General features: G+C 39.2%; 1 protein-coding gene across 17 annotated transcripts in view; it reads left to right on the plus strand.

Annotated features, from left to right (window-relative positions):
* PHF21A (PHD finger protein 21A) overlaps positions 1–12,823 on the plus strand; it is a 195,409-nt gene that overhangs the window by 161,935 nt on the left and 20,651 nt on the right. For all 17 annotated transcript variants that reach the window (XM_082340181.1, XM_082340178.1, XM_082340177.1 and 14 more), the window contains 3 exons: positions 8,613–8,711; positions 11,651–11,702; positions 12,459–12,538. In XM_082340181.1, coding sequence (XP_082196307.1) covers positions 8,613–8,711; positions 11,651–11,702; positions 12,459–12,538 — 231 coding nt within the window. The remainder of the gene's footprint in view (positions 1–8,612; positions 8,712–11,650; positions 11,703–12,458; positions 12,539–12,823) is intronic.

Here is a 12,823-nt window from a genome sequence, read left to right on the forward strand (position 1 = left end):
AGCTACTCTTCATTGCGGTGCACAGGCTTCTCATTGCGGTGGCTTCTCTTGTTGCGGAGCATGGGCTCTAGGTGCACAGGCTTCAGTAGTTGTGGCTCGCAGGCTCTAGAGCGCAGGCTCAGTAGTTGTGGTGCACAGGCTTAGTTGCTCTGCGGCATGTGGGATCTTCCCGGGCCAAGGCTCAAACCTGTGTCCCGTGCATTGGCAGGCAGATTCTTAACCAATGCGCCACCAGGGAAGTACCGGATCTTGTTTCCTTAATCCATTCTGCCACTCTCTGTTGTTTAATTGGTGAGTTTAATCCAGTTACATTTAAAGTGATTTCTGATAGGCAAGGATTTATGCCATTTTGCTCTTTGTTTTCTACATGTCTTATGTCTTTTTTGGACCCCAGTTCCTCCAATACTGCCATCTTTTGTGTGTGTGTGTGTGTGTTTTTTTTTACACTAGTGTATGTACTTTTTTGATGCTCTCCTCATTTCCTTTTCTGTATATTTTAGTTATTTTCTTAATGGTTACCATGGGGACTATAGGTAACATTCATAAATTTTTAACAATGTAATTTGATTTGATCCCAGCTTAGCTTCAGTAGTATACAAAACCTCTGCTCCTGTACAGCTCTGGCCTGCCCCCCCTTTTTGTTGTTACGGTCTCACATTACATCTTTATATATTGTGTGGCCACTAATACATATTTATAATTTTTTCATGCATTTCTCTTTTAAATCATATAGGAAGCAAAAAGAAAAGTTACAAATCAAAGATACAGTAATACTGGATTTTATATTAACCTATGTAGTTACCTTTATTGGAGGTTTTTTTTTCTTGTTTGGCTTCAAGTTACTGTCTAGGGTCTTTTTATTTTATCCTGAAGAACTCTAAAGGGAGTTCTTTTAGGACAGGTCTACTTGCAGTGAACTCCCTTTACTTTTTGCAGGAAATGGAGTTCTTGGTTAATAGTCTTTTTTCTGTCAGAACTTTAATTGTGTATTTATTTATTTTGGCTGTGCCGCACGGCATGCAGGATCTTAGTTCCCTGACCAGGGATGGAACCTGTGCCCCTTGCAGTGGAAGTGTGGAGTCTTAACCACTGGACCAGCAGGGAAGCCCCCTCAGCACTTTAAATGTATCATCCCACTGCCTTCTGGTCTCTGGTTCTGATGAGAAATTGACTGTTAATCTTACTGAGGACCCTTACATGTGATGCATCATTTTGCTTTTGCTGCTTTCAAGATTCTCTCTTTGGCTTTTGACAGTGTGATTATAATGTGTTTCAGTATGAGTCTCTTTGAGTTTATCCTACTTGGAGGTCACTGAGCTTCTTGGATGTATACAGGCATACCTTGGAGATATTGTGGATTCAGTTCCACACCACCACAATAAAGCAGATAAAGGTAGTCACATGAATTTTCTGGTTTCTCAGTGCATATCAAAGTTATGTTTACACTATACTGTAGTCTACTGAGTGTGCAATAGCATTATGTCAAAAAAACAATGTATATACCTTAATTTAAAAATACTTTATTGCTAAAAAATGCTGACCATCATCTGAGCCTTTATCACATTATAATCTTTTTGCAGTGAGATCACTGATCACAGATCACCATAACAAGTATGATGATAATGAAAACGTTTGAAATATTGTGAGAATTACCAAAACTTGACACAGAGACAGGGTTGCCGCATACCTTCAATTTGTAAAAAATGCAGTATCTGCAAAGTGCAGTAAAGTGAAGTGTGATAAATAAAATGAGGTATGCCTGTAGATTCCTGTATTTCATCAAATTTGGGAAGTTTACAGCTGTTATTTCTTCAAATATTATTTCTGCTTCTTTCTGTCTCTCCTTTCCCCCTGGAAGTCTATAATGCATATGTTGGTATGCTTGACAATGTCTCACAGGTTTCTTAGGCTCTGTACTTTTTCTACATTCTTTTTTCTGTTTGCTCCTTAGACTGGAAATTTCAGTTATCCTTTCTTCAGGTTCACTGATTCTTTCTTTTGCCTGAACCCCTTTAGTGAATTTATCATTTCAGCTATTATATTTTTCAGCTCCAGATTTCTATTTGGTTCTTTTAAATAATTTCTATCTCTTTATTAACATTTTCTTTTTGGTGAGACATTGTTCTTCTGGATTTTTTTTAGTTCTTTGTCCCTGGTTTCCTTTAGCTCTTTGAGCATATTTAAGGCAGTTGACTGCTACCCCAGTTCTCCTCCTACCCCAGGGTTTACTGCTGTTGATTGTTGAGAGCTGCAGTTGTTTGTTTAGTGCCTTTTCCAAACTATTTTTGCAAATACTATTTCTTGTCATGTGTGGTTATTGAAATTTCTGTTCTATTAGATTTACTTAAACAACTGGAGCCAAAAAGAAGAAAAAGGTAATAATAAGTAAATTAAAACAAAAACAGAAAACCCTTTCTTGGTCTTTGCAGATTGGCTTTGAGCAGGGGGCATTCCTTCAATGCTAATAAGCCAGGCCACCTGTAACTGTGTCTTAGACTTCACCTCTTTCTTGGACGGAGCTCAAAGATCAGCCAGAGGTACAAGCTTAGGGTTCTCTCAGTTCTTTTCCGAGTATGCATCTAGCCCTGGGAATGCTCAGTGCACTTGGCGTTCCCCAGTACACGTGATAGCCCTTTAAAGCCCTTACTCCTCCAAGGATCTTCCTCCTCAGCCTCCTTCTTCCTAGACCTTTGGGTCTGTCTGCTGCATACTCCACCTACCATCCTTTGCACCAGGTAACTACAGGTAACATATGTCTTTAGATGTTTTCATCAGATGGCACCTGGAAAGCCACTCCAGCCTTAGGTGGGCAAACAAGGGTCAGCCTGCACCAGTCCTTAGGGGATTACCGGACAGGTCAGAATACACAGCCACAAGTTGAAAACAAGGTTCAGCAAACCACAGCAGGAACACAGATTACCATCTCTACAGCCTCTGTTGAACTAAGGGATGGATTTGTTGGTAGGTAAGGAAAAATGCTTTCTTAATAAAATTTAGCAGCCTCTTTCTTCAGTAAGTGCCCCCCCTGGTTATTCTTAGTTTTTTATTAGATTCCAGAGTTTTAAAAAGTTGATTCTGTCAGTTTCTGCCAGTTTAATGTTTGCTTTAGTGAAAGGACTGATTCTAAAACTCCCTGTCCTGCCATTTCTGTGATGTCAAACCCTAATGTTTTTTGTTTTAAGCAGCTTAAAACAACAAAAATTTATTATCCCACACAGTTTTTGAGGTCAGGAATCAGGTTGCATCTTAGCTCAGTGGTCCTGGCTCAAGGTCCCTCACAAATTTGCATTCAAACTAGTTGGTCAGGACTGCAGTCATCTCAAGGCTCAACTGGGGCTGGATAATTCACTTCCAAACTCAGTCACATGGTTGTCAGCAGTCCTCACTTCTCCCTGGCTGTTGGCAGGAGGTTCAGTTACTCACCTCGTGGGCCCCTCCATAGTGCTGTTCACAGCACGGCAGCTGGCTTCCCCTGGAGCGGAAGGTCCATGAGAGAAAGACACCTCCCCATTGTTTCGATTGCTTTATCTTTTTTTTTTTTTTTTAAGGAGTTCTGCTTTATTTTTAATACATTTTTGGTTTTTTTGGTTTTTTTAAATTTATTTTATTTTTGGCTGTGTTGGGTCTTCGTTGCTGCTTGCAGGCTTTCTCTAGTTGTGGCGAGCGGGGGCTACTCTTCGTTGCGGTGCATGGGCTTCTCATTGCGGTGGCTTCTCTTGTTGTGGAGCACGGGCTCTAGGAATGCGGGCTTCAGAAGTTGTGGCATGCGGACTCCGTAGTTGTGGCTCGCGGGCTCTAGAGCACAGGTTCAGTAGTTGTGGTGCACAGGCTTAGTTGCTCCGCGGCATGTGGGATCTTCCTGGACCAGGGCTCGAACCTGTGTCCCCTGCATTGGCAGGCGGATTCTTAACCAATGCGCCACCAACGATTGCTTTATCTTTATTTTCTTGGATGCTTTTGGTATTCTTTATCCAACCTTGAGATAACTGTACTCTTCTTGCGAGAGAGAAAATTTGAACCCTGGATAATTCCTTAGTGAAGAGGAATTGGTTTGATCTTCCCTGGAGGCATTACCACTACCTGCTTATTCATCCCTAGAGATGGAAGTAAGAGACCCCCAGGGACATCACACAGCCTTGGAATGGAGCAGCAAACCCTTATAGTTGACCTTCTCTTCTCCCTCCCCCGTCAGACTCCTGTTCTTCCAATTCACGGAGCTATGAAATAAGCTTCCTGGATACCCATGACCTTAAAAATGTCACTATAAACTACTTTCCCATTGTGTTCCTTTGTAGGTGTGTTTGGTGGTTTGTTTTATGGGGGAAATGTGTCCTTTTTGGTTAATAAAAAAAGCGTGTGTGAGAGAGAGAGGAAAGCAAGTTATTCTTCTGGTAGGTCATACTCCCCACTCAGAAGATCAACGTCTCTTTACAGCATACCTGCTCTACGGTGAGGCCCTGTGCTGGGCACAAAGGGGTGCAAAAGTGTGTAGAACAATCCTGCTCTCAAGTAGCTTATATAGTCTAGAGGTGGAAATATGATAGGACCCTGATGAGAAAAAAAAATACAAGGTAGCATTTATGCCCCAGAACAGTGGTTGCCACAGTATTGATAAGACAGATACTTAACACTTTCCTAAAGTAATAATATGAGAAGCAGAAGAAAAATATGGACATGGCCAAGAAATAAAGTGAAAAATCTTTGTGATTATGTTAGTTTTTCAGATCTAGTAAAATATTTCACAACATAATGATTTCTGAGAACTTTTGATATCCTGTTTGTAGAACCAGTCTTTCGTTTGGCTCCTACTCATCAATAATGAGACAGTTTCACTCTCATTTATTTAATTACTTGTTGCCATACAAAAAGACCATTTGCATCTGCATTGTGTTTTTTTTAATAGATCTTTATTGGAGTATAATTGCTTCACAATACTGTGTTAGTTTCTGTTGTACAACAAAGTGAGTCAGCCATATGCATACACATGTCCCCATATCCCCTCCCTCTTGAGCCTCCCTCCCATCCTCCCTATCCCACCCCTCTAGGTCATCACAAAGCACCGAGCTGATCTCCCTGTGCTATGCTGCTGCTTCCCACCAGCCAACTATTTTACATTCGGTAGTGTATATATGTCGATGCTACTCTCACTTCGCCCCAGCTTCGCCCTCCCACCCCGTGTCATCAAGTTCATTCTCTATGTCTTCCTTTTTATTTCTGCCTTGCAACTAGGTTCATCAGTACCTTTTTTTTTTTTTTTAGATTCCATATATATGTGTTAAATACGGTATTTGTTTTTCTCTTTCTGACTTACTTCACTCTGTATGACAGACTCTAGGTCCATCCACCTCACTACAGATAACTCAATTTCTCATTTCTTTTTATGGCTGAGTAATATTCCATTGTATATATGTGCCACATCTTCTTTATCTGTTCATCTGTCGATGGACATTTAGGTTGCTTCCATGTCCTGGCTATTGTAAATAGTGCTGCAGTGAACATTGTGGTGCATGTTTCTTTTTGAATTATGGTTTTCTCAGGGTATATGCCCAGTAGTGGGATTGCTGGGTCATATGGTAGTTCTATTTTTAGTTTTTTAAGGAACCTCCATACTGTTTTCTATAGTGGTTGTATCAATTTACATTCCCACCAACAGTGTAGGAGCGTTCCCTTTTCACCACACCCTTTCCAGCATTTATTGTTTCTAGCTTTTTTGATAATGGCCATTCTGACAGCATGAGGTGATACCTCATTGTAGTTTTGATGTGCATTTCTCTAATAATTAGTGACGTTGAGCATCTTTTCATGTGCTTCTTCGCCATCTGTATGTCGTCCTTGGTGAAATGTCTGTTTAGGTCTTCTGCCTGTTTTTTAACTGGGCTGTTTGTTTTTTTGATATTGAGCTCCATGAGCTGTTTGTATATTTTGGAGATTAATCCTTTGTCTGTTGTTCCATTTGAAAATATTTTCTCCCATTTTGAGGGTTGTCTTTTTGTCTTGTTTATGGTTTCCTTTGCTGTGCAAAAGCTTTTAAGTCCCATTTGTTTATTTTTGTTTTTATTTCTGTTACTCTAGGAGGTGGGTCAAAAAAGATCTTGCTGTGGTTTATGTCAAGGAGTGTTCTTCCTATGTTTTCCTCTAAAAGTTTTATAGTGTCTGGTCTTACATTTAAGTCTTTAATCCATTTTGAGTTTATTTTTGTGTATGGTGTTAGGGAGTGTTCTAATTTCATTCTTTTATATGTAGCTGTCCAGTATTCCCAGCACCACTTATTGAAGAGTCTGTCTTTTCTCCATTGTATGTTCTTGCCTCCTTTGTCATAAATTAGATGCCCATATGTGCATGGGTTTATCTCTGGGCATTCTGTCCTGTACCATTGATCTCTATTTCTGTTTTTGTGCCAGTACCATACTGTCTTGACTACTGTAGCTTTGTGGTATAGTTTGAAGTCGGGGCGCCTGATTCCTCCAACTCCGTTTTTCTTTCTCAAGATTGCTTTGGCTATTCGGGGTCTTTTGTGTTTCCATATGAATTGTAAGATTTTTTGTTTTAATTCTGTGAAGAATGCCTTTGGTAGTTTGATAGGGATTGCATTGAATCTGTAGATTGCTTTGGGTAGTATAGTCATTTTCACAATATTGATTCTTCCAATCCAAGAACATGGTATATTTCTCCACCTGTTTATGTCATCTTTGATTTCTTTCATCAGTGTTTTATAGTTTTGTGAATACAAGTCTTTTGCCTCCTTAGGCAGGTTTATTCCTAGGTATTTTATTCTTTTTGTTGCAGTGGTAAATGGGAGTGTTTCCTTAATTTCTCTTACAGATTTTTCATTGTTGGTGTATAGGAATGCCAGAGATTTCTGTGCATTAATTTTGTATCCTGCAACCTTACCAAATTCATTGATTAGTTCTAGTAGTTTTCTGGTGGCATCTTTAGGATTCTCTATGTATAGTATCATGTCATCTGCAAACAGTGACAGTTTTACTTCTTCTTTTCCAATTTGTATTTCTTTTATTTCTTTTTCTTCTCTGATTGCTGTGGCTAAAACTTCCAAAACTATGTTGAATAAGAGTGATGAGAGTGATCAGACATCCTTGTCTTGTTCCTGATCTTAGTGGAAATGCTTTCACTTTTTCACCATTGAGTATGGTGCTTACTATGGGTTTGTCATATATGGCCTTTATTATGTTGAGGTAGCTTCCCTCTATGCCCATTTTCTGGAGAGTTTTTATCATAAATGGGTGTTGAATTTTGTCAAAAGTTTTTTCTGCATCTGTTGAGATGATCATATGGTTTTTATTCCTAATTTGTTAATGTGGTGTATCACATTGATTGATTTGCATATATTGAAGAATCCTTGCATCCCTGGGATAAATCCCACTTGATCATGGTGTATGATCCTTCTAATGTGCTGTTGGATTCTGTTTGCTAATATTGTGTTCAGGATTTTTGCATCTATGTTCATCAGTGATATTGGTCTGTAATTTTCTTTTTTTGTGATATCTTTTTCTGGTTTTGGTATCAGGGTGATGGTGGCTTCGTAGAATGAATTTGGGAGTGTTTCTCCCTCTGCAGTTTTTTGGAAGAGTTTGAGAAGGATCAGTGTTAGCTCTTCTCTTAATGTTTCATAGAATTCACCTGTGAAGCCATCTGGGCCTGGATTTTGTTTGTTGGAAGGTTTTTAATTATGGTTTCAATTTCATTACTTGTGTGATTGATTTGTTTATATTTTCTAATTCTTCCTGGTTCAGTCTTGGAAAATTGTACCTTTCCAAGAATTTGTCCATTTCTTCATGGTTGTCCATTTTATTGGCATATAGTAGTTTGTAGTAGTCTCTTATAATCCTTTTCTGCATGGTTTTTAATTTTGAAAATGTAAATTAGGTATATGTTTATAGTTTTATATCCACTGTTCTAATATCATTTCAGTATTTACAGAGGGTTTCATAAAATGAATTAGCCATTGGGTCAAGATAAGAATAGTAATGCAAACCAAGTCTACTAGTTTGCTAGCTGCCATTTGTGTCTGAAGATGGTAATGCTACTGGTGTTTCTTTTGTTTGAACGGATGCATCTGGAAGATGAGGTTGGCCGTAATCAGGATGGCAGCCTTTTACAAGATGGCCTTTCCTTGGCAACTGCATCTCTCCTCTAATGGATGATATAGGCAGGTTTTAAATATCCCAAGTAAGGATAGTTCTGCAGCCTCTCTTAGATTGTGATTGGAATTGTTCTGAAATAGAAAAGTGTGTATGTAAGATTTTTTTGGACATCATTCAGATCCTAAGCATGCTATGAACTAGAGCTTGACCCATATGTAACAAGAATGGTCTTACTTCTGGGAAACTACCCCTGCATCCTAAAGTACATTGAAATAGACTATTGTATTTATAGATTCATAGCTATTCTAGTTATGCAATTTAATCATTTCAACCGGGGCCTTCCATTTTACTTTTTCCTCCTTCTAAAATGAAGTCCATATTATCTCCTTTATTAATATGTTTCCAATTTGAGTATGTTCTTTTCTTTCTTGTTGGCAACAAACTATGTTTGCTTTTATTCTTTTAATAAAAGAGTGAATTCTGAAGTTTCATTTAATTTTCTTCTTCTAGACAATTAAATCCCACACAGAAACAGATGAGAAACAAACGGAGAGCCGCACTGTCACTCCACCTACTGCACCCAAACCAAAACGGGAGGAGAACCCTCAGGTAGGCCCAGCCCTCCAAGGCATGGCTCAGTCTATGTGATGTGACTTATTCACATGCATCATGAGGGACACTTGCTCTCTGAATCACTTGATATCCTTGTCTTGTGCTTTCTCACTATTCAGTAATGTTATTGCCAAATCAGGTTGGCCTGGGACAGATTAAGAGTGTGGTCTTGAGTGTTCATGAGCTGGCAAACAGGCCTTTCATACATACATCACACATTTGAATTGTATGATTCATGACCATTTCCCCAGGTATCCCACTGCATTCCTAATGATCATTATGTTTTGTTTGTCTCAGCCAACATTTATAAGATGTCCAGTTCACTCAGTTAAGGTCTATCTATGTTATCGATTACCGTTGTTACACGTGCATTTTTGTTATTACTATTGTATTGCATTAGATCCCAAAATCCCAGATGAATCAGTAGCTCAAAAGTAGTTCATTGAAGCATAAAAGTAGGGATGAAAATACTAGCATCTGTACTACAACTTAGGATAGAATTATAAACTTAAATAGCAAACAAAACTGTGGCACAAATATAGAATGTGAATTTGTATGTCCTTAGGCAAGAGATTTTTTAGTTTGATACTTTTGTACAAGCAGCTATAAAAGAAAAATGTGGACAGGTAATATGATGATGAATATATGATAGTTGGATTTTATTAGACCAGCAATCCATTTCCTTCTATCCTCAGTGCATTCTTTGTAATGAAACCATGTCAAATAGTGGCATAAAGCCATCAAAGCTTCATGTCATATTTTTGAAGCAGTGATTTATTAAGCCAGTTCATGTTTTTCTAAAGCAAGTACAAATTATAATACTTTCTGATATGAAATGAATTAATTTTTAATTTGTCTTTAAAGAAGAGACCAAAACTTGAACCTAAAAGAAGTACTAGTCATGCATATTGCTCAGAAACTTATAAAATAATCTGCAAAATTAATGACAAGTATTAGGCTTGGAGAGGGAAAAACAGAGCAGGCTATTAGCAAAATTTCCTTATCAAAAGACACTAAAAGAGGACTTCCCTGGTGGCGCAATGGTTAAGAATCCGCCTGCCAATGCAGGGGACACGGGTTCGAGCCCTGGTCTGGGAAGATCCCACATGCCGTGGAGCAACTAAGCCTGTGTGCCACAGCTACTGAGGCTGTGCTGTAGAGCCCACGAGCCACAACTGCTGAGCCCACGTGCCACAACTACTGAAGCCCATGCACCTAGAGCCCGTGCTCCTCAACAAGAGAAGCCACTGCAATGAGAAGCCCGTGCACCGCAGTGAAGAGTAGCCCCCGCTCGCCGCAACTAGAGAAAGCCCGCGCGCAGCAACAAAGACCCAATGCAGCCAAAAATAAATAAATAAATAAATAAATTTATTTTTAAAAACCAAGAAACTAAAGGATATCTTATGTCAGTGGCACAGTGTGGGCAAGCAAGTAGCATCATGTGGAATAACACGTATTTCTAATTGGACAGAATCACTGCCATAAAGGGAATAAATTAGTTATTGGCATATGTGTGATACATAGATAAGGCAAAAGTTCTTGACAGCTTTTTATTCTATTTATCACTGAAAATCTGTTCTACAGAAGAGATTTTTTTCCATTTAATAATTCTTTTATGAGCTTGATCTAGACTGGCAAAGATGAGTTGGGTGTGAGTGGCCAAGAAGGATGCTGTTACTTGATTAAAAGAAGGTGCATCTGAATGTCAGTTCACACACTGCTTTATTAACAGAGAACAGTTGGTAGACAGCCTTCCAATCTTAAGTTTTGAAGGAATAGTGAAAATTAGGAATGTAGTTAATTGGCAACCACAAAATGTATGCAGTGTAGAAAATGGGCAGCACGTCCAAGACTGCTTTTCGTTACTGAAGTACTCTGGCTGTCGGGAGGATAGGTGCCCACCCTAGTTTCTGAAATAAGAAATAAAATTAAAACATTTCTTCAGGACTCTGCGGATACCAGTAAAGGACATTTCTGTGTTCTCAAGTGGCTTGTTCAAGGTTATCTTTATAAAACATTCAGTACCTTGAATAGCTTGAACCTATCACTTCAGGCCAAACTATCATGATATTTAAAGTTGAGGGTAAAATGTCAGGATTTTCAAAGACCAAACTGTGGTATAAATAATTCTGCAGGATTATGTCTCCTAACAACTAATGATGTTCCTTATTCATCACTGAGAGAAATGGATGATACATTATTTGGCATATTTAGCAGCTGCATGCAGTGGTACAGCAGAAAATAAAGGCATACTTTCCAGACCACATGCAACCAAAGAGCAAAACAGTAATCAATCTGTTGCTCTCTCCATTTTTAAGCATCTAACGTTCCAGCCTTGGAGGACAGTGTTCTGATCAGTCTAGCTTCTGATGGAGCCCTGAGAGTGGTGGTCAGAGAGAAAGCACTCTATAATTTGTAGGTCCATGGTTGATTGAAAAATCATAGTATTAAGCAGAACCACCTGCTGTCATTCCTAAAACTCATTTAGCTTTGAGTTGTTGTCCAATCAGTGGTAGTAAAAATATAAGAACCCCTGACCTGGTATGACAAATGAAGTACTTAGAATTCGGAGCTTGTTGTATGGGAGGTTGTTTGTAACCCTCTGTGTGTTTCTTCAGTGTGAAGTCCTCTACCCTCCTTGAGACTTTTTCTGGAAAAAACTTAGGTCATTCAAGATACTGATTTCTGCCATTGAGAAAGTGGAAGATATAGGCCCCAGTCCTTCTCTTTTGATCCCTGTAAGATCAGAAAGCTTCCAGAGCGGCTCCATAGCTGCTAAGAGTGGAGGGTGCCCACTCCTTGTTCACCTGAACCCGGCTTCCTTTTAGCCACCGGCCATTGGGCTGGCTTTCCCTAGGAGTCTTAACTAGGAACATGCAGCTGACTTTGTGAGAACCCACACTGAAGTATATTCTTCTTTTGTTTCTCTGGCACAGAAACTTGCCTTCATGGTGTCTCTAGGGTTGGTAACACATGACCATCTAGAAGGTAAGAGAAGATATTCATGGCGCTACCTTGCTTCTGGCCCAGAGCTTTGTTCTTGAAAATGGTGTTTGATTGATTGTTAGAATTGAAAATTGGAACACAAACAGAGTATGATTCAACCAGTATGGACTCTTTTTTTTGGAGTAGACTTACCTTCCTTCTATCTAATGTTCAGCCCCTCTCCTTCCTATCATTATTTATCCACACTACTGTCCTGGGGAAACTCCCTAGTTGCCTGGATTAAGGTGACTTCTGTTCACTTAGAGAAACTTTTTTTTTTCCTGGCAGGATAAAGTAGCAAATGCCCCTCTGACAAGTCTTTGTCTATATTTTTCAGTCACTCTAGATTATCGGAATCTTAAGAATAGTTGCAAAGCTATACCTGTTCTAGTGATTTAATTCAAGAATGGTGAACTATGATTACTCAGTCTAGGTCTGTGGATAAAGTTCATCCACACCTATATTACAGTGATCTAAAAATAAATCAGGACACTTTTACAAGTGTTGTCTACTGTTATGCTCTCAATCACAGAGAGCCACACTGTAGGACAGCACGGCCTTGCTTTCCAAGAGGTGAGAGTGGAGGGTCCTACATATTTGCTCCCAGCAGCGTGCTTCCCTTTGCTGAGGCTGCAGTGAAACCAAGAGACTTACTCTCATTTCTAACTTGTCATGGGAAAACCAATAAGTAAACAGTGAAGTTAAGTTTGGGGGGTTCTCCATACCTTTCTTCTAATCCAGACCTTTTGTTTTCCCAAGAAATCCAAAGCAAGCGGCAAGAACGAAAAAGAAGAACAACAGCAAATCCAGTGTACAGTGGCGCGGTCTTTGAGCCAGAGGTATTCCTGGCCAGCACTTGGCCATTCCCTCACGTTTTCAGTTTTATTTATGACTTGTTCGCACCTCCCATCTGAAAACCTGCTTAAGAGCAGTACCCTGATTGTACTTGGCCAGCTATGTAAAATGATGGATTTTTCTCTGGCTGATAACATTATTTCATTTTTATTATTCACTATTTTCCCCTTAGTTTTTTTCTGAAGTTTAAGTAGATACAAACCTACCTTAAAAATTTAACTCATCCTGTCATCTGAACACAACTTTCTTCTGAAGCAGAGACAGACCTC

This window comes from Balaenoptera borealis (assembly GCF_965194805.1).
Source record: "Balaenoptera borealis genome assembly, chromosome: 11".
Classification (NCBI taxonomy): Eukaryota; Metazoa; Chordata; class Mammalia; order Artiodactyla; family Balaenopteridae; genus Balaenoptera; species Balaenoptera borealis.